Here is a 25,640-nt window from a genome sequence, read left to right as displayed (position 1 = left end):
GCAGCAAGTGTTGCATCAAGTTTCTCAGTACCAGTACCAACAACAGTTCCCTTCACTGCCCCAGGCCCAACAACCGCTTCCCCCTCAGCATCCGACCTCGAAGCTAGCCAAGCCCTCCCGCCGGAGCGAACATCCTCGCCGGGGAGAGGTCTCTCAAACCTAGAATCCTTCCAAAAGCCAAGCCTTGTCCCACAACAGGAAGGAGAGACCAGTCACCCCTGCCTCGCAGCCTGCGGACAGGTCAGGGGCCTCCCAGCCGGTTAGGCCCGCATCACCTCAGCACTCTCAGTTCGAGCTCCCGCTTGCAGAAAACCAGTTCGAGGTCCTAGCCGCAAATTACAGGCAGGGCCCTTCGGTTCACAACTATCATCAACAGTCCGAGCCCATCGAGCTCAATAATACTGAATCCAGTAGCACCAACGCCGAGCCGACGAGCTCGCCGAACCGCTACTCGCGTCTTGCCCGAGCTCAAGGGTAAGGAGGAGGTAAGCTCAGATGAAGTAAAAGCTACTCCTCTCCTTTCGGTCCCTTCCCCTCTATCATCAAAAATTCTTGCGGTCCTTATGCCAAAGAACTTCAAGCTCCCTCCCTTGGACAAGTATGACGGATCTTTTGATCCGAACGACCATGTGGACGCCTTCCAGTCCCAGATGCACTTGGCAAGGGCTAGTGAATCCTGTATGCGCGTGGCTTTCTCCACCACCTTCAAAGGGGTGACCCGCACATGGTACCGAAACTTTGCACCCGGATCGATAAGAAGCTGGGCGCAGTTCGTGCAAGTCTTCACCTCCCACTTTGTCATCGGCAAGAGGTGCCCAAGAACTCAAGAAAGCCTCCTTGGCATAGTCCAGAAGGAAGGGGAGTCCATTCGGAGTTATATCAAGTGGTTCAATGACGCTTGTTTGCAAATACCCGATCTGGACCCCGCAGTTTGTCTCACTGCGGCCAAGCGAGGCATTACTCATAAAGAATGCAAGTGGCATGTGGTAGTTAACCAGCCCAAGACTGTGACCGAGTTCCTCAAGCTCGCGGATCAGTTTATAGGGACAGAGGAGGAAATCAACCAGAAGAACGCAAGTGTGCCCGAAAAGAGAAAAAGGGAAGGCAAGTCCCCGATTCAAGGGGACAGTGAGAAGAAAAAAGACCCAGCTCGGGGGGCAAGGCAGAGTCAGCCTTTCTGAGCTTCAGCAGCCAAAAGAACAGACTATACGCCCTTGAACGCGAAGCGGGTCGAGATCCTTATGGCGATCAAGGACGCCTCGTATGTGAAGTGGCCACCTCGGCTGAAGGCCGATCCTAGTGTAAGGAATAAAAATTTGTATTCTAGTTTCCATAAAGATCACGGTCATAGCACCGAAAATTGTAAAAACTTCCGCGACGAGATAGAGGAGCTCATCCATCGCAGATACTTGAAAAATTTTGTGCAAAATAATAATAATAGTCAAGCAGGTCAGTAGGGGGAGCAGAATAGGGATGCTCCCAAATCCAGTAGGCAGGCAGGGAAACCGTAGAGGTAGCCCCTGGAAGAGGGACCAGTTCGGGGAACCATCCACATATTCGTTGGAGGTTCGATTGTCGCGGGCTGTACCACAGTTGCAGCTCGGACATCAGCTCGCGAGGCTGCCAGGGAAGAATAGAACCCACCGAAGCGGCCAAAGACAAAAGACCCGATCTCCTTCATGGTGGACGACGCGCGCGGGGTCCACTACCCCCATGATGACGCGCTCATCATAAAGATAAAGATCAATGGCTTTGAAGCCAGGCGTGTCCTCGTCGACTCTGGTAGCTCGGCAGATATCCTCTTCAAAACAGCATTCGACCAGCTCCAGCTCCAAGAAAGCGAATCGAAGCCCGCAAATACTCCCCTGATAGGCTTCAGCGGAGAGGAAGTCAGGCCCCTGGGAAGGATTACAGTACCTGTGGAAGTCGGCACCTGGCCTAGCATTGTGAGTCTCAACCACAACTTCTTAGTGGTCGCAACCCCCTCCCCATACAATACCATAGTAGGTCGGTCGATCACCCATGCCCTACGTGCAGTGGTCTCCACTTACTACTTGGCGATGAAGTTCCCCACAGACTTCGGGATCGGGATAGCGCGAGGTGACCAACTTGAGTCTTGCAAGTGCTACGTCGTCGTCCTCAAAGGGAAAGCCAAGGTGGCCGACAACCTCGAGCTGGAGTGACCTACGGAGCAGTGCGAGGAGTGAGCTGCACCCACAGAAGAGACTGTCTCCATCATGGCATCGGTGGAGGATCCGGCTTGAACACTTCAGATCGGTGCTTCCATAGAGGAGCCCCTGCGATCTCAATTGTTAGGCCCGTTAGACAGAAGATACGCAACTTAGCCCCAGAGCGATGGAGGGCAGTCAACGAGGAGGTCGGGAAGCTCCTCGCAGCCGACTTTATCAGGGAAGTCCATTGCCCGAGCTGGGTGGTCAATCCCGTTATGGTAAAGAAGGCTAATGGTAAGTGGCGCATGTGCGTTGATTATACTGACCTGAATCGAGCTTGCCCGAATGACTGCTTCCCACTACCTAGGATCGACCGTCTGGTGGACGCGACCTCAGGGCATGAGTTGCTGAGTTTCTTGGACGCCTATTCGGGCTACAACCAGATCAGGATGGACCCAGTTGATGAAGAAAAGACTGCCTTCGTAACTGAGCTCGGCCTGTACCGTTACAAGGTCATGCCCTTTGAGTTGAAAAATGTTGGGGCAACCTTTCAAAGACTTGTAAATAAATTGTTTGAGCCATTGATTGGCAGGAAGATAGAATGCTACGTAGATGACATGGTCGTCAAGACCCAATTTTTGCATGATTTAATACAAGACTTGCATTCGGTTTTCAAAATTTTGCATAAATTTGACATGAAATTGAACCCCAATAAGTGTGTCTTTGGTGTTACCTCGGGTAAATTCCTGGGCTACATCATTAACCGGTGCGGCATTGAAGCCAACCCGGATAAAATAAAAGCCATCCTAGACATGAGACCACCCCGAAAACTGAAGGAGGTTCAGAGGCTGAATGGCCGAATAGCTGCTCTGAGCCACTTCATGTCCAAGTCGGCAGACCGCTGCCTGCCTTTCTTTAAGGCAATTAAGAGCAAAGGTTTTGAATGGACCGAAGAGTGCCAGCTCGCGTTTGAAGAGCTCAAAAAGTACCTTGCTAGTATATCGGTCCTAACTCGGCCCGAGGAGGGCGATGTTTTAGAGCTGTACCTCTCGGCAAGTGACGAAGTGGTCAGCTCGGTACTGATAAAAGAGGTAGATCGGGTCCAACGACCTATCTACTATGTTAGTAAAGTATTGTAGGGAGTAGAGACGAGATATCTAGAGATAGAAAAGTTGGCCTATGCACTAGTTATTGCAGCCCGGAAGCTCCGTCCGTACTTCCAAGCTCACATTGTCATCGTCCTCACCAACAAACCTCTCAAGCAAGTTCTACTCAAGCCCGAGGTCTCCGGTAGGCTGACGAAGTGGGCCGTTGAACTCAGCGAGTACGACTTCCAATACAAGCCGCGGACTGCTATCACGGCCCATGCCTTAGCAGACTTCGTTGCGGAATGCATTTTCAGCTGCAAAGTCCCTAGGCCGGTCGAGCACGAGGCCCCCTGCTCGGGCGAGCCCGAAGTTCCCAGGCCGGTTGAGCTCGAGCACCGTGAGGTAGCAACCAATGTGGCATCCCTCCCAGTTAGGCCAAGTGCGAATTGGGATGAGGAGCCCTGGATCCTTCATGTAGATGGCTCGTCAAACCAGTAGGGCAGGGGAGCCAGAATCGTTTTGTACGACCCAAGCGGCACGAAACTAGAGTACGCACTACGCTTCGAGTTCGCGACATCCAACAATGAAATGGAGTACTAGGTGTTAATAGCTGGGCTAGCTCTAGCCAAGGAAGTGAAAGCCAAGCATATCGTCATCTGTAATGATTCCCAGTTCGTAGTCAATCAGGTCATTAGCGAATACAAAGCTCGTGAACCAACCATGATTGCCTACTTAGCCAAAGTAAGAGAGGCCCTGCTCAACTTCCAGTCACACTTTATCAAGCAAATCCCGAGATCGGAGAACGCTGAGGCCGATGCCCTGTCCCGGTTAGCCAGCACCAGTGATAATACCATGAGAACCGTGTACATAGAGAACCTGCCTCGGCCTAGCATTCTTGGGGGGCAGATGAGGTCGGTCCTGTCGTTCAAGTAGAGCCGAGTTGGATTGATCCGCTCGCGAGATTCATGCTACGTGAGACCCTCCCTGTAGACTGCAATGCCGCCAGAAGGGTAGAGCGTCAGGTGGCCAAATACGTCATAATAGACGAATGACTGTACCGAAGATCATACACGCTCCCCTACCTACGCTGCTTGCGACCTTCCGAAGTCGAGCTCGTGCTCTGCGGCACTCATGAGGGCCTGTGCGGTGGACACTTGGGGGGCAGGGCCCTCGCCCAAAAAGCGCTACGACAGGGGTACTACTGGCCAACAATAAAAGCAGATGCGGTTGAGCTCGTCAGAAAGTGTGACAAGTCCCAAAAGTATGCCAATATCCACCATCAACCTGCCGCTGACCTGAAGTACCTCACCAGCCTGTGGCCTTTTGCACAATAGGGGATCGATATACTCGGACCGTTTCCACCAGTAACAGGCCAGAGGAGGTTCTTAGTGGTAGCAATTGATTATTTCACTAAGTGGGTAGAAGCCAAACCTCTCGTAACAATCACAGCTCGGAACGTACAGAACTTTTGGAAAAGTATAGTGTACCGCTTCGGGCTACCTCGGGTACTGATCTCCGACAATGGTAAGCAGTTCGAGGACATTAATTTCCAGAATTGGTGCCAAGACTTGGGAATTCTACAAAACTTCACCTCAGTCGCACACCCTCAAGCAAACGACCAAGCGGAAGTCACGAATAGAGCTATCCTCCGCGGATTGAAGGCACGCCTGGACCGAGCTAAAGGATTATGGGCAGACGAGCTACCTAGTGTTCTATGGGCTTATCGGACCACAGTGAAGACCGCTACTGGCGAGACTCCCTTTAACCTCACCTATGGTACTGAAGCAGCCATCCCAGCTGAGATCGAGGTTCCCTCGCTACGACTAGAAGCGTATGACGACAAGGAAAATGAAGACGAGCTACGCACCAACCTCGACTTGCTTGACGAAGTACATGACCTCGCATATATTAGGACCGCGGCCTACCAGCAGAGAATAGCTCGGTACTATAACGCCAGGGTCAAGAAGTGGAACCTCCACGTCGGTGACCTGGTCCTTCGCAAAGTTATGGTGACTGAGCCTGGTGTTGGTAAGATCGGGCCAAATTGGGAAGGACCCTACCGAGTAAAGTGAGTGCTCGGGGAAGGAACATACGAGCTTGAAACTCTAGAAGGGAAACAAGTACCTCGGGTATGGAATATTGTCAACTTAAGGCAATATTACCTATAACTACTGAGTAGACCACGAGTCACTCCCAGAGCCTAAGGGCCAAAATGCCGAGCAAACGTAGACCTCGGCGTGATAAGAACCAGTTGCCTTTATGGCATGGGCGAACTACTGAGTAGACCACGAGTCACTACCAGAGCCTAATGGCCAAAATGCCGAGGTAACGTAGACCTCGGCACGATAATACCCAATCGCCTCCATGGCATGGGCGAACTCCAGGAGTGGACTATAAGTCACTCCCTCATCCTAAGGGCTAAAATGCTGAGCTAACTAAGACCTCGGCACTGTGAAAGACCTAACCGTTTCATCGGCAAAGGCTAAGTATTAATACCGATGGCATAGGCAGCTCGGGCATGAACCCTATGAAGCGTAGCCTGCCTCGGTATACTAGTTGAACCCAATAAGGGACAACCTGTGTGCATACAGCTCGGGCTTACTATGATAACCACCTCGGGGTATACCATAAAACTACCCCAAGTACGGAGGAACTGCTCGAGGTAACAACTACTGAAAAATCCTACTTCGTGTATGTAGCTCTAACAGCTCGAGTGATAAAAGTCGCTTTGGCAGAAAGTAAAGAGCACACAATACTTAGCAGAAAAAAAAGATAAAACATTTCATTACTAATTTCTATAAACAAAAAACCGGGCTTAACAGCTCGGGAAAAGTTCAACAGAAAAAAAAAGAAATAGGGCCCAATCGCCCGAGAGAGTTCATAAAAAAACAAGAGAAATATTTAAAACCGGGTTCAAACACCTGAGAACCACTAGAATCCATTCAGAAGAAGAAAACAGAAGACCATCAACCGGCCTCAGGGATCCACCGCCTCCACATCCTGGTCGTCCTCCAGAGAACTTCTTCCGGACCAGCCAGCGGCAGAGTTTAAATCCAGAATGGTAGGAGCTCGAGCCGTACTCCACCTGGAGGTCGTGGTACTCTTGGGAGTCCTTGAAGTCCCACATCACCTTAGCTCGCTCAGCCTCCACCATGATGTCGAAGTTTCGAGTCCGATCCTGAAGCATGGACTCCAAGTCCCGGACCTGCTGGCGAAGAAGCTCCCTCTCCGCTGCCACCCTCGATGACTCCTCCCAGTAGCGAGTGCTCTCCTCAAATAGCCGGGCGATCTATGCCTCCTGGTCCCAGATGAGCAGTTCCTGGGCCTCGCTCCCCTTTCAAGCCTGAAGGACTTCACCTCGGGCCCGATCGAGCTTGCTCTGGAGCTTCTGCACGGTTGACCTCTAAGCGAGAGCGTCGCCGGAGTGAATGTTGGTCTGGAGGGCCATGGCGTGGATGGCGGAGTTCACTTACCAACAAAAGGCCGAGATCAAAAAAAAAAAAAAAAAGAAAAACGAAGAAGAAGGGAAAAGAAGAAAAAAGTAGCCACTTACCACCATGCAGTGAAAGGAGCCTAGCCTGGCGAGCTGCTTGGGGTCCATCCCTCCCTAGCTGGCGACCTCCTCATTGGAGACCGCCTTTCGGCTCCTTCGCGAAGCCATGGTGAAGTCGGTGACGCTTTCCCACCCTCTGGTAGGAAACCACGGGAAAGCGAAGGGGTGGGACTGCTCAGGCGGAGGGAACTGCCCTAGCGCTAGGACCTCGGGCTCTTCTGCGCCACCTTCCATGGCTACTCCCTCGAACAGGACTGGTGGGACCTCAGGCGGTGGAGGAACAAAGGCTGGATCAGCAACCTCGAACTCAGCGCTCCCGGAAGTGGAAGCTCGGTCAGGGCACGACCTCTTCGCCCTGCACTTTTGGTTGTTGGACAGAAGGCAGCGTGCGTCTACACCAGACATGATGGCTGCCAAAAACCACAAGGCATTAGTCCAGTAAAAAAAAATTACAAGGCATTGCGCGACCTAAAAGGCAACCTACCAGGGCTCAGGCGGCGTGCGCTAGCTTGTCCTCGGTCAAGTAGTCCGACCAATGGAAGCCAACTGCTACCCAGGATTGCAGTGTTTCCCAAACTTTGGGATCTAAGTCAACACCCGAATCCTGGATGGCGGCCCTCCAGTGAGTTGGGAAGGGCGACCCTTCAGGGTTGCGAACTACAAAATAGTCCCGCTTCTAGGCCGGGATCCTATTCGAAAGCTCGTGCAGGAGCTTGAAGCCGGGATGGGGAGAAAAATAATAGGAACGCCTTTCTGGAGGCACTCCGGGGGAAGGATTCTTGATGGAAAGGATGGCAGAGAAGATGTCGAGGTTAAGAGGAAGACAACATTCATAAAATAACGAAAATGTCCCAACTACTTTTCAGATTGAGTTGGGGTGAAGCTGGTTTATAGTAACGTTAAAATGGTTTAAAACATCCACTATCAGAGGATGCAGAGGAAGACGAAGGCCAGCGATGAGCTGCTCCTGGAAGATCACGATCTCATCGTGACCGTGTTCTCAAGGGTAGTCACCGGATGGGAGACTATAGATGAGGTTTCTAGGGAGGTTAAATTGAAGAACCAAGGTCCTAAGTCTCTCCATCAACATGGAGGAAGGACCAAAGCTATCTGGCTCCCTGCTCCGGGAGGTGGAAGCCGTCTCACCGGAGGCCTCCCGAGCCTGCCCCCAAGCTCCCCCTGAGCTCAAGGGGGCGTTGTCTTGGTTACCACCCCGGGGAAAGACGTTGTACGGATACCCAGACATATTGACGGAGTGATAAGACTCACCAGGGAAGAGATGAACAGAAAAGACGGTGTGAACAGGAAGAAGAGCTCGAGCATTTAGGTGAAGGCGCGACCTCAGAATTCGAAGGCAAGGCAAGTTGGCGTGAAGGAAATGAGGCCTGGGGCCCTCCTATTTAAAGCCACTGTGCCCACAAACCGACGACTCAGATTTTGGAGAATCTGACAGTTTGCAGTCAAGCTGACCGCACGTCTCCTGAAATCGAAATGTGACTGGCTGACGTCTTCCATGATTAAGGTAATGCCGGTTGCACGACTTCCGGAGGTGAGAGCTGTTTTGGCATGCTTTTTGGCATTCGAAAAGTCCTGACATCCGCGTGTGTATTTAATGCGATTGGTCAATCAAGTTTGAATTTCAGGTCAAATCCACCTGTCACACTCCATGAACTCCTCGCACCAAAGTGGAATCCTTAGCCCGAGGAGTGGGGGGCAATTGATGGAGGGTGATTTGACCCGACCTAAGAAAGCGACATGTGGACGTGACTCAGCATAAGCAATAGCTTAGCATGACAGCCTGGCTATGACTGAGTAGCGAGCTCGTTAAGGTCCTCGCAGGACAGCTCGCTATATTACAGCTCACCACGGAATGAGCTTGCTACAGCGCGAACTCATGAACCCCGGTATGTGGAAAGGGAATACTTCAAGATAAGCCTATCCCATCTCGCGAGCTGAGAGAACCAGCTCACTCCAATACTTAGGCAAGAAGACTGCCCCAAAGGCAACCTCAAGTGGAATCACCTCGGAACACATCCAAGAGCTCGCTACAGGGCAGCTCGCTGTTAAGTGACGCGGCGTTCCCAGGAAGCTTCTTATCTGACGAGATCGTACCCATTAGACTGCATCACGTCTCCTGACTGACAGTGCAGTCCCTGCCAATCCAGCAGATTGCACCCACGTCTCTCGACAGGTGGTGGCGTGTTTGTCCTTTTCGGGTCGTGTCTCTCATCTGATTGGGCAGTACTCTACAACAGTTACCTGCGTAGCCCTAGCAAATAACGGCTGCGACAGAGAGCCAGTGGTGGTTATGCCCGATTTGACAAGAACATCTGCATTTAAAGGCCCCAGGGTCGAAGGGGCGAAGGTATCTTGTACCTTGTATCTTGAATTAACCTTGAATTTATTGATCTAGCGCTACCTGCACTCTTAGCTCTCTGCGCTTTCCTTACTGCTCTCTCAAGTGTTCTAACTTAAGCATCGGAGTATTCCCACCGGGCAAGTCCCCCGGGAATCCTTCACCGCCTTCTTCTCAGGTACCGTTCGTCGCCAAATAGGAGCCAGTCGACTGCTAGTTAGGAGTGCCCGAATCGCGCTGCATCATCTAGCATTATAGGAATGATGTTTGGAGTTTGAGTTATTTAGGGGTGAAAGAAGGTTTATTTCAGGGGAAAGAAGCTTGCTTTCCCCCTTTATTTTTCTTTTCATTTTTTGTTTGTATCTTTTTCATAGCGTATTGGTCAATACACTACCGATATGCCCTGATATGACCGATATTGTCTAATACACCCCCGATACAGTGAAAAAAGACGATACTACCGATTTTCCACCATATCTCATATCGGGCTCTTAAATATATAATATGGGGTGTATCGTATCAAAATTTGAAACATTGGGTTTAGTTTTAAAGATATTTGATAAGAATACATTTATGCACAGAAAGTTTGAAAATGACAGGTGTCACAAGTTCCATGACATGTTTGCATTCAAAGTGAGAGAAAAGTTTTGCATCCAAAACAAAGTGAGAGCAAAGTTGGCCAATGTGTCCAATGTGGAGCTCGACACCCTAAGAGAGAACTTTATGTTAAAAAATGTAAAAGTACCAAATTATCCTTAGAGTACAAGAGAAGATAGTGTACAAGAAGAAAATGAAAATAAAATACAACAAGATGTAAATTACAGAAATAGCCCTCGCGACTAACTCTCTTTATCTCTACACTCCTCAAACTGATGCCTAGGAATCAACATCAGTTTGTCCATAAAGAAAAAGTGTCATGCTCGCGTCATAGCTTTCGCCAAGAGATCCACAAGTTGGAGCCCAGAAAACACGTGGGGAAGAGAAATAGTGCTAGCTTGAAGAAGATGACAAATAAAGTGGCAATCAACTTCAATGTGCTTCGTGCGCTCATGGAGAACAGGATTGGAGGCAATTTTGATGGCACTAGCATTATCTACAAAGAGGGGAATTGATGGTAGTGTCTCCTGTAGTATGTCATATAGTAGAGACCTAATCCATATAATTTCTTTACATACGGAGGACATGGCTTTATATTCAGCTTCAATAGAAGATTTTGAAATTATAGATTGTTTCTTACACTTCTAGGTAATGAGTGAGTTACTAAGAAAGACACACCATCCTGTAGTAAATCATCTAGTGTTTGGACAACCTACCCAATCAGCACTGACATAGGCAGTAAAGCTGGTGGATGAGGAGTAGGCGAAGTATAAGCCATGAGATAAGGTTCCTCTCAAATATCTAATAATCCGATGAACTGTGGACATGTGGGGTTGTCATGGAAATGAGACAAATTGGCTCATTATCTGGACTACATATGATATGTTCGGCCGAGTCATCATGAGATATATTAAGATACCCACCAACTATCGGTACAGAGTAGGATCTTTAAGAGGAGAGCCCTCATCCTTGCTTAATTTCAAATTAACCTCCAAGGGAGTATCAACAGTCTTGGAGTCACTGAGATTAGCCATTTTGACAAGATCCATTGCACACTTATGCTGGTTAACAAAATAGCTATGGGAATTACAACTGACCTCATGTCCTAAGAAGTAGGTTAAAGGGCCCAAATCCTTCATCTTAAAGGAGTCACTATGGAGTCTTTTCAGATCAATGATTCCCTCCACATCATTCCTTGTAATAGATGTATCATCAACATATAGAAGGAGAAGAGTTATACCCTAATTCTGATGCAAAATGAAAAGAGAGTGAACAAAGTTGACTGCACAAGTAGTCAACTTCTCAAGATACTCATACATGAGAGTCTTGAGAAAGTACTCATACATGAGATGTATGAGTATCTTGAGAAGTTGACGCTGCTTGTGCAATCAACTTGGTGCATTCATGGGGTGGAAGATGAACAAAGCAAACATAACCAAAAACTTTGAACAAGGATAGGTTAGGAGGTTTGTGAAATAGGGACTGGAATTGAGAGGTATTATTTAGAACAAATGATGGACGAATATTTATTAGGTACACAACAATGTTGGCTACTTGCACCCATAACCAAGAAGGAATATGAGAGTCTTACAGAAAGGTCCAAACTACATTCAAGATGTGTTTATTCTTTCTTTTTGCTACTCAGTTTTGTTCTGTAGTACCAGGACAGGATTTTTGGGATTGGATTCCCTGTTCTTTCAAATAAGCCTGAAAATTCCCATCAAAGTATTCTCCCCCTGAATCAGATCATAGGATACATATTTTTTCTTTGAATTGGGTGGCAACATAGGCTCAAAAATGTTTAAATTTATGATAGACTTTAGATTTCTTGCAGAGGAAATAAATCCAAGTAAAGAGAGTGCAATCATCAATGAAAGTAACAAAATATTTGAACCCCAATCTAGAAGTAATTAGAGACGACCAAACGTCACTATGTACTAAATAAAAAGGTAATATTGCATGCTTAGAAGGAGAAGGAAAGGGTAAAATATGACTTTTGCTCAAACAACAAGTAATGCAAGATTTATTAATGTTTTAAAAGAAGCAGTAACATTAGGTAAACTACCAGAAGCAAATAGATAATCAAGTTTCTTAGTAACAGGATGACCGACGCATCTATGCCACAAGTTCCAGTCATTATTACAATTAAAAAGTTCAAAACTAGATGCAATAGAAAATAGACAAGAGGGAGAAATTGAATCAATTTTCTTCTTCTTAAACTCCAGAGCAAATAGTCGACCCAATCTACGCTCCTTCCCCTTCACCTCCCCAGTTTGTTGGTCTTGTATCAAACAACCATTAGAGGAAAACAAAATAGTATTACCATCTTCCCCAAGTTGACCAATAGAAATCAAACTAATTATTAATTTGGCCACAAATAATGTCTTGGGTAGGTGAAAATAAGATGATTTAGAGGTAGATAAGTGTAAATTATCACAACCAAGTATATATAGTTATTCACTATTTGCAGTGGTAATGTGTCTATTGGAAAGATGGGGTTTAGGAGACTGACCAACGGAGGCCCCCGTCATATGATTAGAGGCACTAGAGTCTATAATCCAAAGATGGTTTGAGGAGGGACAGAAGGTAGAAGACTTACCAGACAAGCCAATAGTTAAGAAAGTGGAAGAGATAGCCGAGGACATGAGCTGTCGAATCAGATCTTCAGAAATACTACCAGAAGAATTATTCTGTGAAGTCACTAATGTAATGGTAGATGAGGCATCTAAATTCTCCATGGTTGTCTCATAGGCTTTATAAGATCATTTCTTCTAATTAGATCCATTTCCTTTTGGTGGCCAAGTTGGACATTCTATAATGATATGTCCCTGCTATTTGCAATACATGCATGTGTTATTCTTCTTACACTGTGAGACAACATGTCTGAACTCTTTGCATGTTTAGCATTAAATTCAGGAGAAATCCTTCTTCCCTTTTGATTTGGTTTCTAGGAAAACAACATCAATAGTAGAGTCTTTCCTCCCATCAAGTGTGGTCTATGTAGTAAGTTTGGTTTTAACTCTTAGAATTTCCCCAAGAATGGTATCTAAATCAGGAAGAGTTCCTTAGCTCAGGATATTAGACTTGACAACTTCAAACTTAGGTCTGAGATGCATTAGGAAATGCATAACCCTTCTATCAAAGTGTTCCTTCATATACCTCACACAACGATTCGATGGATCCTTTCCCATATGTACTAACTCATATCCTACCTAGAGGTTAATAAACCCTACATAGTACTCTTGGACCTTTCTCTCTCCCTGATAATATGAGAAGATATCGACCTTTATTTGGTACTGCCTAGAGGTGTTTGATTGCTGATATACCTTCTCAAGATACTCATACATCTCATAAGTTGTTCTATAACCTCACATAGGAATGGCAATGTCAACCTCAATAGATCTGAGGATCCATGATGCAATCTTTGCATTATCAATTTTCCACTAATTGAAAGCCTTAACATCTGAGTCATCAAGTTTAGATACAGTTCCGTCTAAGTTGCCCCAAAGGCCCTTTGCCTCAACATGAAATTGAAAGTTAAAATTACACAAGGCATAGTTCGATCCATTGAATTTAGTAGGGAGGACATATACTCTTTCTGAAGCCATTATCATAAAGAAAATTACTGATTTCCAAGACTGATATAAGAGATTGAAGAAGAGATGATGATAGAGAGGTACCTTTTGATCAGATGTTCAGAAAAGGAAACTGTCACAGTATGCTGAACCAAGAGAAGGATAAAACCCTTCTTAAACCAAACCGATTTCAACCTTGCTGAAGAGGATCACAAGAACTTTGGGCGGTACTAAATCTAGAGTTTCAAGTAGATATGATGTCTCCAAATGCAGATTGAAGAGAAAAGATGAAGCTGATGGCGCAAACTTCCATATTTCAGATCTGTCAAGGTCTGATCGAAACAGCCTTGAGAGAGAAAATTCTAGGGCACAAGAGGGTTCCCAAGTATTGTTAGGAAGACCCCTAATGCCAAAGAATTCAAAGGACAGAGAATTGAGCTCAGTAGGTCAGATCGTGACTTGCTTTGATACCATGTCAGAGGCTGGTCTAGGTTTGTAAAACAGAAGAGAAAAAGACAACATCATGTTTGTGGGTGTGTCCAATGTGGAGCTCGACACCCTAGGAGAGAACTTTATATTAAAAATGTAAAAGGACCAAATTGTCCTTAGAGTAGAAGAGAAGATAGTGTACAAGAAAATGAAAATAAAATACAAGATGTAAATTACAGAAATAGCCCTCTCTCTATCTCTACATTTGTACCCATAACAAACAAAAATTGCATTCTTCACCAACATAGCCTTAGTGAATCCAAACCAATTGAAACCAGATCTTGGCTAACTGGCGTCTCTCTCTCTCTCTCTCGCCAAAATAACAATAGCATTTCCTATTGTTGCTGTACTTGCCCCCTAATATTTTGCTCAAATAGCAATCGAAATGGGAAGGCTACTTAAGCTTCTTGCCATTCTTGTTCTAGTCCTGGTTCTTGTGAGATATTTGGATACACCTCTCAAATACATTCTGAGCTTAATTGTCTTCAAAAGCGACCGCCAATATCCAGATTTAAAGCTGATACCTTCGAACGAGGATGATGAGAGCCCCTACAGGCTACAACTGGATGGGTGAAAATTCAATCCCAGAACCAACCTGGTCTACAAACATGAGCTGAAAAGGGTAGTTTAGAAAAACTGAAGATCCTTTGTTTGATCCATGAGATTCCATGAGACCAGCAGAGTGCTTCAATATGTTTACCATAGGTTCACCACCTACTTGGTAGCAAAACCTTGGAAATATATGAGTATAGACAGACTCCTGTACACTCAAGTAGGAGTGATAACCATAGCTGGAAGAACAGGATCCAGTATACAAAACTTCAAAGGTGCATGTAGCTTCTGCTACTGCTAATATATGAGTATAGCTTCAAAGGTGCATGTTGAGAAAATAAAGAAAGAGGCCCTTTGTTTCCAAGAGAAAGGGAGAAACTCTAAACTTCCAGGAGAATTGGGGATCAAATATGGGAAATTTGTTACCGTCTTCCAGGGTACAATCTTGGTGCTCTTTCTCCTTAACGAGGCAAGGGATGATTTTAAGTGCCTGTAGGTTGTAGTTAGTGATGATTATTTTAGATTTCCTAGAATATTGCTATAATGAGGGCTTTCCAATGCTATAATGTTGCACCCATTGCACCTTATGTGCAACATTAAATTTCTCATGATGCAATATTTGCAGATCTAAGTTTGTTTCATGCCAATACCAAAAATGTTTTGTACTGCATAATTTTTCAGCTATATAGATGCGGACTTTCTAAATATGTTTGTAAGAGATTTCCTAATTGGTGGAACCAAGTATTTTCACAAGTCAAAAATCATTTCAATTGATGTGCTTCGACTTGAATGCAGAGTTTGTTAGAGATCAGAACATTCAGAAGAAAAGATGGAATAAAAAAATAATGTGTGGTATATGTTCAATTTATCTGTATTGATCAGTTAAAATGACTGTAACACGAGTAACTTTCTAAATGTATCTGTAAAAGACTTCCTTGTTAGTGAAAATCAAGGATATTGACAATGGGACTAACACCAATTGAAAATCACCATTTTCAACTGTAATAAGCCCCTCTCGATAGCTCAAAGCACCACCAGATAAACAGGTGAGAAAAGTTCAGAAAAGGCCATGAAGAGCAGATCATGCAGTTATTGAGTAGAGAGGTGAAAAAAGATCTAGATAAGTGTGTTTAATCTAGAACATCTGCTGCTCATGTTCTCTCTCTCTATCTTAGAATCTGTTCTTTGTGATCGCTTTGAAGGTGAACTTGATGCCCTGGAATAACTATGACCAAACAAGTTCAGCTTGCTGATCTTCTTAGAAAAAGATCCCATAAACTTATGAGAGCTTGATTTCTCCATGTTCCTTTTCATGCTAATATGTTCCTTTTCCAGATCATTGAGTCTCATCCGCAATCGAGCTAATTCAAGCTTGAGTTCTCTATTCTCTCGCCTTAATGATGCATAATTGTCTCGGGGAGACATTGCTGCACTGAATGCACCACTGCTGATCCGCCATGACTGGTGCATTGGTTTAAGATTGTCATCTGGATAAGAGTAGCATAAGGCATTCCTGAGCCTAATCTGCTCAAAATAAAGCACTTGGACAATTGACTGTAGTGGAAGACGCTCATTTTGTGCAGCATGTGCACCTGCCTCCTCTGAGAGCTTTTGAAAATCAATCAGTTTGCACAGCATCTTTTTCTCTGGATCAGATAAACCTTGATGGGCCTGAGACATGAATTCAGACGAATAAGACAACATAACGAAAAGTTGATATTAGAGGACCATACTTCATCCAATTCAATCTCAAGATTAGATTCTAAAATGAAAATTGAGGGCAGTTTATTGTCATGTTAAAAATTGAAGTTGTTTTATTAATCAAAAACCAAATTATATTTTTCATTGTTTATTATAGGCAAGGAAAAGATATACCTACTTTCAGGTATATATCAATTGCTCGATATAGACCGTCATGTATATTACGCGCATATGCTGGTAAAGAATCTGCCATTGCTATAAACTTGCTCAGCTTGAGATTTGCATCGGCAGCAATTTCTGCTAGGTAATTGTCCAATAATTTTGCAACTTTGAACAATGCAGATTGAGAAGGAGAATGAGGGCTATCAGACCCATATGTGGATTCATCTTCTAAATCATCTTCGCTAACATCCTGCTGAGAGAAATTTACCAAAATCCTGTGAATGGTGTCAACATTGAATAAAGTATCCCCAGCATGGCGGAATGATGGAATCAAAAGATCATCAAGAGAAGCCATTTCCAGTTGTGATGCAATCCTTCTCTCAAGATTAAGTCTGCAAGAAGTTGCGCAATCTAGCATCACTGCAGTTCGTAAAAGTCCAAAAAGAAAACTGATGGGAACAGCAAGTTTTTCTACAGGCAACAGGCTGGTAATTGTCTCAACCATGAACCTCTGTTCATTGCCAACAGAACCGACAACTAAATCAAAATTTGGCTGGGTAGATGCATTCCATAAGCTGGGTTTGTTAGTCAAAAACTTTTGAGCATAATTGACAAGTGATGCACCAATACTCTCTGGACGGACCCCTCTGCATTTCATGGCTTCTATGACTTTCTGATACAAGTCAATCCGAAGAACTGAGAGATCTTCAATCCACCAGTCTCCATCACATTTGGCCTGCTTGTTCATGTGGAGCCTTCCTGAGCTGCTATACTCTAAGCGTGAGAAGCTTGAAGCTATTTGCTCTACACATGCCTTGGATGCTATTGCATCAGTGCATCTGCTGACAATTTTCAGCTCATCAGCAAGAGGAAGCAGGTTTTCACACTTCTGCAAGACTTCAACACACATTTCAAGGCTCTTGCAGACAACACTATCAAGATATGCTTCAGCACGAGAACCAAGGTTGTCTTTTGAATATTCCTCAGTCATTTCAAGGTAATCAGAAACGCAGCACAATTGAGCAACATTTGAGGCTGTAATCTCAAAGTTAATGCCATAGCAGAACTTTGCGGCCATGTCAAACGAATCAGCACCCCCAGGTAAGCTAGGAAGCTCTATCTGGGAAATATTAAAATCCCTATGCTCTGCAACTAACTTACGGATCCGCCCACTTCGAGAGACCAGAGGAAACTGCTTTCTCCAAATTAAAATGATTAGAATATTTCAAAATATACAAATACAAGTATATTATATTCGACTCTAGACACAGAAAAAAAGGAGATAACACTTTTATCTCTTCTGCAGATCTGAAGTTTACAGCTAAAACCAAACTGCTAGGTTATATATTACTCTAGTACTTTTAAGGTGTGGGACATCAAGGAGATCTAATTTTCTTCACAAAATTCATTCTAACAGTTTCTTATTTCATTGATCTTGACTCTCCACTTAGGAACCCCACCTGAAATCAACATACTATAAGGGTTTATCTGTTGGAATGAATTCTCTTTATCTTTATGCCCCTCAATATGCCCCTCAATAGGAACCCCACCTGAAATCAACATCTAATCGGTAGTGAATCCTCTCTTAGGGAATGATCAAGTCTAGAGTTCCCCCGGAATACTATACTCTTGCCTGAAAGAAAAAGACATGTATTGTAGAAAATTTAGATGGGATTTCAGTTTCAGAGTGGATAATGGAACTCTGGTTGGGGATGAGCAAGAGGATGAATGAACTAGATGATATCTTTTATTTTTTAACCTCAGTTGATGTCTGTTACTCTGTTGACATGTTATGTCTTACATAAGATAGTAATTGGTATTCTGATTTGGTATTATTCCAAACATCTTTGTTTTCTCTGGCCATGATCAGTCCATGCCTTTTAATCATAATTAGCAGATTAATACTCTAAATAAATGAATAATTTGACTTTCATTAACTTGTCCACATCGTCGTCATTGTAATCATCTAAGCCCTGTCCCAACTATATGGGGTCAGTTTCAGGAATCCTGTTTTGCCATTTTGTTCTGTTCAATGCCATATCCATCATTAAATTATGGGTGTACATCCATATGAGAGAGTATATATCATTTGGAAAGAAAAAAAGGTCTAGGAGTTTGGTATCTTAATGAACCATGCATGGAATCATACAAAGCAGTGGGCATAAATAAAATCATAATGTAAAATACAAATTTAAGTTGTAGAACAGGTTAGGCCTTAGGATCAAAGAAATGTGGCTAGGCTAAAATTCTCACAACAAAGAAAACAACAGCGGAAATGGGAATGACAGAAAATCCCACCGAAGTATCTCCAAGAAGAGGCTGGTTCTCCAGTTCTTAGGAATGATACAAATTTTCCTATTAACATTCAGAAGATTCCTTGATGGATATAGCACTGAACAGAACGGAATGGCGAAACAGGATTCATGTAGCTGGCCCCATATAGTTGGGACATAGCTTAGATGATGAACTTTCAGAAGACTCTTGTGAAGAGGCTTACAAAAAATTCATTTGTAGGTCTCCAAAAGAAAACCCTACTAACTTTAGATCACAGACCTTTGCTCTAACAATATCTAGACTATGGTTCACAATGTTGACATCGATAGACATTTTGCCATGTAGAGATGGAGAAATTTTGTGGACATTTGGCTAATTTTGCTAAGATATCTGAAGAATCTAAAAAATCTAAAAAATCAGGGAAATTTTTCTAGAAACACAAAATTAGTTAATAAATTTTCAAGGAATCATTAGAAGAAGTATGGTGGCACATTTGAGGCTCGAAAAACCATAGCAAACAACTGTACAAATAAAATAAGAGAAGATTAAGAGACTTAAATAGGTATATTTCTCTCTATCTCCCTTCGACTCTTTTAGCCATCTTCTCTTCTTTACATATGTCATTGACTTTCCATTTTAACTTGTCTTTTTGTTAGGGTAAAATATAAAAATCTCCCCTGTAGTTTTGAAAAAAACTGCAGTTACCCCCCTTCCATCATTGTCATAGACGGAAAACCTTGGCCTAATGTATTATTTTACACATGCCTATCAATTCATATGCAAATTTACTAAAATACCCCCAAAAGAACTTTAACTTTTAGCTAAAATACTTCCTTGGGTTAAATTGAAAAAAGTAATTTTACTTCATAAATTCATTAGCTAGAGTGAAGTCTAGAAGGGTAAATCTGATATTTTGGATTATTGATAAAGATGCCCTAACAAGTTGTAAGGGAAATTTAATAAATTCCAAGTCTCCATTATTGGAACAATGATCAAAGGGAGGTAACCGCAGGTTTTTTTCCAAACTCCAGGGGAGGCTTTTATTAGAGTGAAACCTTAGGGGAGGTTTTTGTGAATTGTGATTGTCAGAAACCTCAGGAGAGCTTTTTATATTTTACCCTTTTTGTTATTATTATATGTTTTAATTAGATTGACAATCCTCTTTTGTAGTTGTCTGCCTTTTTTTTTCTTTTGAATTATGGAGACTTAGTAAGTGAATCATATTAGTATAGTCAGCCATATTGGAAAGTTTTCTGATGATATTCCAAAATTTTAATCCTTAAATGTATAATTTATCAATGAAATTTGAAAATTTGCTTACATGCCAGCAATATATTGGAGCTATTAGGAAAAAACGATTCTTGTATAATTTCATATCACCCCCTAGAAAAGTTTGGAGATTTTGGGAAAGTTTTCCAAATCTCACCGACATCATGAACCATGACATAGACCATAAACAAAGAATCTACAGAAGAATTGGACAAAACTATAGTTAGGTGATCACATGAATGTCAATGACATTATAAGTAAATTTAAAAGACAAAAAATGACCTTGCATGGAAACCAAAAGAAAAGAATAGAAAGAAAAAGGATTAAAATAAGGAGCAAAAGATGTGTAAGTCCTTCACTTCTTGGGCTGCATATACATAATATAACTCAAAGCAAGGATACTACAGACAACAATAGAAGCTCACAGAAATATGAAATTGAGAATAAAATTGGTAGCAGCTGGTAAACAGGATTAGCAATCTGTATGTTAAGAATCATGGAAACATAGAAGGATGATTAAGCAGAGCAGTAATGTTAAACTTCTAAAGAACACTTTTGAGTTTTTCTACAATATAGACAATGGAAAATGAATTTTACAGAAATATTTAAAAGACTGAAACAAGCAGGAATAATATCTGATATATGCATCTTTCAAGACACAATATATTTTGATTAATGACATTGTTGCCTATGATTATGTAAATGGAACATATAAATTTCCAGACAAATGAAAGAACTCAAATAGCTTCACAAAGATTTAATAGCTTCTTCCATACAGAAATGAATTTGCAGAATAAAATGGCATAAATAATTTAAAAATAATTATATAGATTTACCTTATGCAAAGCAAAAGTAGCTCCACTGACTTCTATGGTAATATCACTAGGAACATCAGAGAATATCCTACAACACAACAACAACCAATTCTCAAAATACAATTGCTTATGGATATGCCATAAGTTTAAGATGAAGAGGGTCACATGGCTTCTTATAAGATTTCAAATGTGTAAAATAAATGAAACTTAGGTCAACAAAGATCTTAATAACAATTACTAAAGTCAAGATACAATAAATGAGAAAATGTTTTCCACATGGCTGTGTACATCTATCCCTCCCCAGACCCTGCATTTGCAGGAGCCTCATTGGGCTGCCCTTTTTAAAACCGGTACATATGATTTAAATAAAGCTGTAAGAATAAATTTTCTAATCCCTTCCTAGTGTTTGTTTTAACTTCCAAAACCTAGGTTTTCAGATTTTGCTGCCCTTCCTTGATATTTCCATTTTAGTATAATTTACAACCCATTCACTGAAAATTCAGCCTGTTTTAGGTGAGGAAGCCAACAATATCATTTGATGTGTGTTTCCAAGGCCTTTATATTATTTATTAGTATAGGGAAATCTATTTTACCTATTTTTGGCAGGTAGAAGATTAAATTTTACATGAAAAGACCATCTTATTGCTCCTTGAATGAATAAGGGATACTTTTTTTTTCTCCTCCATTATACTTCTTGAAAAACACATGATGCTTTTGTTGCCCAAAAGTGCAGTTTTATAATAGGAGAGGTAAATGTCAGGGAATGGCTACATATTTAAGGTGCTCCAGGAGAGGTTTTCAAAAGTTTGCAAACCTCATAAAGTCAAGTTACTATTGATTCCCTCCTTATCATAACCACCATCATATTACAAAACCATGCCTCAAATTAACTATTCTGAAAACATGATTTCACTCAACAAGAACAAGTAGGATATTATGGATAGACAAATCTGTTTAGGACCTGCATTCAATTACTACTTAAAAGATATCATCAAAACACCAGAACTAAATAAGATATTCCTAAGAAAAAAAATATACAACTAAAAGATGCCCGAATTAAACTTCTAAGTGGGAACAGAAGAACATTCCAATTGGAAAATGGCAACTTGGTCAGTGTTGAGTTTGCCTTGGCATTGCCAATTCGAAGCCTGGATGGAGGAGGGACATATCAGTTTGGAAACTGAAATAGAAAAGTTGTCAGACTGTCTTGAAATAGCAATTAAATAGAAGACTTGAATATATTAGTAGGAGTAAATTGCATCAACATGCTTATAACTTTTTAAGAGGCACATCTTTGTTTGTTAAAAGACACTTTATTCATTCCCCAACTGCACGTAGCAAGATTCAGTGATGATTAGAAAGTCATATACATTATAGAAGAGATATGGACTAGTTAATGCTTATATTGGCCATTATTTCTTTTGAGGTTTTTCTTTAAATTTTCAAAGGGAAATTTTAAACATTTTAACACTAACCGTGCTTCACATAGATGAAACGAAGATGAAATGATGTCTATGGATAGTTTATAATCAGAACATTGCTTACCTTCAAGTCTAAGAAAACAGATTACCAATAGAAATAGCAAAGGTGAAAAAGCAAGAAGTTTTCCAACAAAAAATAGATGTTGTCATTGGAAGAATTCCTTCTTTGCACAGAAAATTAGTCAAACAAACAGAAAAAGATACAGATCAGAAAAACTATGCTTTAATTGATTGAGGTTTGTAGTTGGTGCTCCTATTGCATGTGCTTGGTTTTCTTAGTAGAGAAAAAAGTACTTGGTTTGCTTACTGGAGTGACACCAGATCTACTTACAGATACATGTATCAAGTGGACCCTAAATGTATTCTTAAGTACTCAAGACAGATCTCATTTCTGGAAGAATTCACTACTCAAAACCCAGATGGTTGGTAAGGTCTCCTGCTGGTCATAGCGGAGACTTGGGATTGAATCCCGCCTGCACCTGAGTTGGGGGATGGGCTACCCCCCATTGTGTAGCCCTTCAGAAGATATCAAAAAAGCAAAAAAAAAAAAAAAATCAGATTTTCAAAAATCAAATTTAAAAGAAATTTTATAGTTAATATGAATTCAATGAAATTGATGAATAGGAAGGAATTGGTTTTCTAGAGTGATATTCATATTACCAATCAAATTAGTTAAAAAAAAATCATGAATGCATACAGTGCTTCATGCTTTGAACTGGCTGGCGATCAAGAAAATTGTTCATAAAAGACCATAACGGTATTAACATGCATAAAAATTACGAGCTAAGTAAATTGGATCCCCTACGGAAGAAAATTTTTGTGAAGCCAAAGCCTGTTCTTGAAAAGATTATTAACTTGAAATCAGACATCCATTTCAACCCATATAAGTTACTGCATTACCCGGTTCTAGTTAGTACTTGGAACTGCAAAAGAAATTTGTTTACACTAACATGAAAATAAGCCCTTGCCAAGCGACATCAACCTGGGGATAAATTAGTCGAAGGTGCATAACCCCAAAAATCCAAAAACAGAGATACCCTCAGGAAAATAAAACAAGAAAAAGAAACTTCATTTGAATATGAGAAGAAGTCAACTTCAACTAACATCTCCAATGGAAGCACTATGACAGGAGTGTTCTGCTACTCAAATTGTTAAACAAGCGCCAACCCAACTCCTAATTCCCACCAGAGTTTTAGAAGCAACTAACCAAACTTAACTATAATCTATACTCTTTCCATAAAAACAAAGACAACCCATGAACGCTCTTCTTTTGCACATTACAATATAAGCCCACAGTAGGCGAGAAAAAAGAAAAATACGAACATAACATACAAGCTAAACTAACAATTAAGTGTAAAACGAAAAAGAAACTAGAATAAACCCAACAAAGCAGCAGAGTAAGACAGAGAGAACAAACCACTCGTTGTTGCATCTCTTCCCGGCGTTCTTGGACAAGCAGAGATGCTGCTGATGCATCTCGTGCCGGGCCATCATACAGAAGTAACGGAACCCAAATATGAAATAGTGCAGTATAGAGAGAAAGAAAAAGCAAAACAAGAATGAGAAGAATGAGCAGAAGAAGAAGAAGAAGAAGAAGAAGAAGAAGAAGAAGAAGAGTGAATTGAGGTGAGCCAGTTGTCGGTTTCGCTGTTGTTGTTGGGCCATTTTCGTCAAACAGCTGACGTTCAAACAATAGATTGCAATCGTCCAGAGGTATGGCCCAGTGGTGGGTCATACTGCAAAGCCATCTACAGTCCCCCGATCTCACGCCCAGCAAAGAGGACTCGGAGTCAAGAACTTTACAACAAAATCCAAACAAAGTCAAAACTGTTTCAGAAAGATGAAAAGAAAAGCCGGAAAAGAAGTCGTTATTTTAGTTTTGCCACTTGACAAAGCAACGAAAGAGAGTCTCCCCAATTAGTGTGTCGAAATCATCATAGTAAAGTGGTAAACCTCAGCCTCTCTAAACTTCGTAGGACCCGGTGGGACCCGTGTTATAATGGGGAACGCATGCCCACTACCACTGCCCATTAGGGTACTCGAATTCCTGTTAAGCGGGGTCAATGGGTCCCACTATTTTCTGATTTGGGGTTTTGATGATGAAAGGTCCCATTGCATATTAATAATTATAGTAATGAATGGATGTCTAAGGTGATCTGATTTGATACGATATGATGTTTCTCATCCTACAACCATTTTCAAGGAATTCGGACAAATAGAAAATCTAGGTCAGTGTCGTATAAGGATGTCTACTTTCTCTCACCCAATATATATCACTTGGCATTTATGCCTTACGTGGGACATTACCAATGGCTTAACAGCCCGTTACACAGCCATCGCATTCACCCCATCAGTCCATCAGAATTTCTTCTCATAACGGTTTCTTTTCTGGCTTTATATGGGTGGGTCATAGTCCCGGCAAAAAGTTGATTCAACCCAATTTTAAAAAACAGGGTTAGGATTAGGGTAAATTGTGATGTAACCGTTTTTGGTCACATAATTGTATAAATTTTTTGGCTAAGTACCTCGTCAGTGACGTCTGTTCCCAAGTGACCTGTGACTCAGAGGCTGAAGTGGAACTCCCTAGTGGCGAGCTACTTGGTGGCGAATTGCTTGGGAGGTGTCGGGCTGATCAGGTGGCGAGTTGAATTGATGAGCTTCGTTGCTCTTTAGAGTCCTGCAAGGAACCAAATGTTAGAGGACCCGGGGTGACTAACTCGGCGAGGTCGCTCCGATGCTTAAGTCAGTACTCTCATGGTAGACTACGAGCTAAAAATCATAAAGTATGAGACCTAGGATATGCTTACTTGCTTACTTGCTCTCCCCCCTTGCCCTTGGGGTTGGTGCCTTTATATAAGCATTGTTTGGCGTGGGCTTCACGCACCATATCCGAGATTTCTGCGAGGTCGTCTAAGTGGTTCGAGATTCTTGGAGGTAACCACCATGCACATTGACCACCCTCTAGATCGTTCGACACGTGGGCCAACTTCCAAGGATCGTGGGAGTGTTAGGATATGCATGCTAAATTTGTCGGTGAGCACGTCTCGCAGGTCGCGCTTGTGCCAAGCTGTCAGCTCGCGCTAGGGCCAGGTTGCGCCTGTGCCAGTCTGCCAGCTCGCGCTTGTGCCAGGCTGCCAGCTTGTGCTTGTGCCAGGTCGCGCCTGGACCAGGCTCCTAGCTCGTGCCTATGCTAGGCTGCCAGCTCATGCCTGTGCCAGGCTGCTAGCTCGTGCCTGTGCCAGGTCACGCCTGGGCCAGGCTGCCAGCTCGTGCTTGTGCCAGGCTGCTAGCTCACGCCAGGGCTAGGCCGCCAGGTCGCACCTGTGCTAGGTCGCTCCTATGCCAGGCCGCCAGGTGGGACACCATCGTCTTGGCTAAGTTGTTGCTAAAGTGGTTCCGGGTGTCACCTAGTTGTTCTGAGGTGCCATGTGTCACAATATCATTGGAGGGCCAAATCCGCCCTCATCATTTGCCCCCCACTCCCGAGCTGAGAGTAACTCAGCGAAGGGAGTAAATTTCTCCTTTTGGCCCGGAATGAATAATTCGATGAGCTCATA

The 25,640-nt window shown here is 42.8% G+C and overlaps 1 protein-coding gene across 1 annotated transcript; it reads right to left on the bottom strand.

Annotated features, from left to right (window-relative positions):
- Window positions 1–15,216: 15,216 nt before the first annotated feature.
- Window positions 15,217–24,087, bottom strand: LOC104602192 (BTB/POZ domain-containing protein At5g48800). Its single transcript, XM_010265796.3, has 4 exons — window positions 23,501–24,087; window positions 20,624–20,690; window positions 16,261–17,436; window positions 15,217–16,052 (listed from the first exon to the last, which is right to left on the bottom strand). Exons 1-4 carry the CDS (start codon window positions 23,746–23,748, stop codon window positions 15,498–15,500), a joined length of 2,046 nt encoding a protein of 681 aa, XP_010264098.1. The 5' UTR covers window positions 23,749–24,087; the 3' UTR covers window positions 15,217–15,497.
- Window positions 24,088–25,640: the final 1,553 nt, after the last annotated feature.

The sequence above is a fragment of the Nelumbo nucifera genome, chromosome 3 (assembly GCF_055504915.1).
Source record: "Nelumbo nucifera cultivar China Antique chromosome 3, China Antique-T2T, whole genome shotgun sequence".
In the NCBI taxonomy this organism is placed as follows: Eukaryota; Viridiplantae; Streptophyta; class Magnoliopsida; order Proteales; family Nelumbonaceae; genus Nelumbo; species Nelumbo nucifera.
This window is presented reverse-complemented; position numbering and strand designations above follow the sequence as displayed.

Bases quoted from the DNA above. Each gene is read 5' to 3' on its own strand.
- LOC104602192 (XM_010265796.3), bottom strand. From the start codon at position 23,748: ATGGCCCAACAACAACAGCGAAACCGACAACTGGCTCACCTCAATTCA. The intron at 20,691-23,500 runs GTTTGTTCTCTC...GTTGTGTTGTAG, and splicing joins AAGAGATGCAACAACGAGTG to GATATTCTCTGATGTTCCTA. The intron at 16,053-16,260 runs GTAGGTATATCT...TTCATGTCTCAG, and splicing joins CAATTGATATATACCTGAAA to GCCCATCAAGGTTTATCTGA.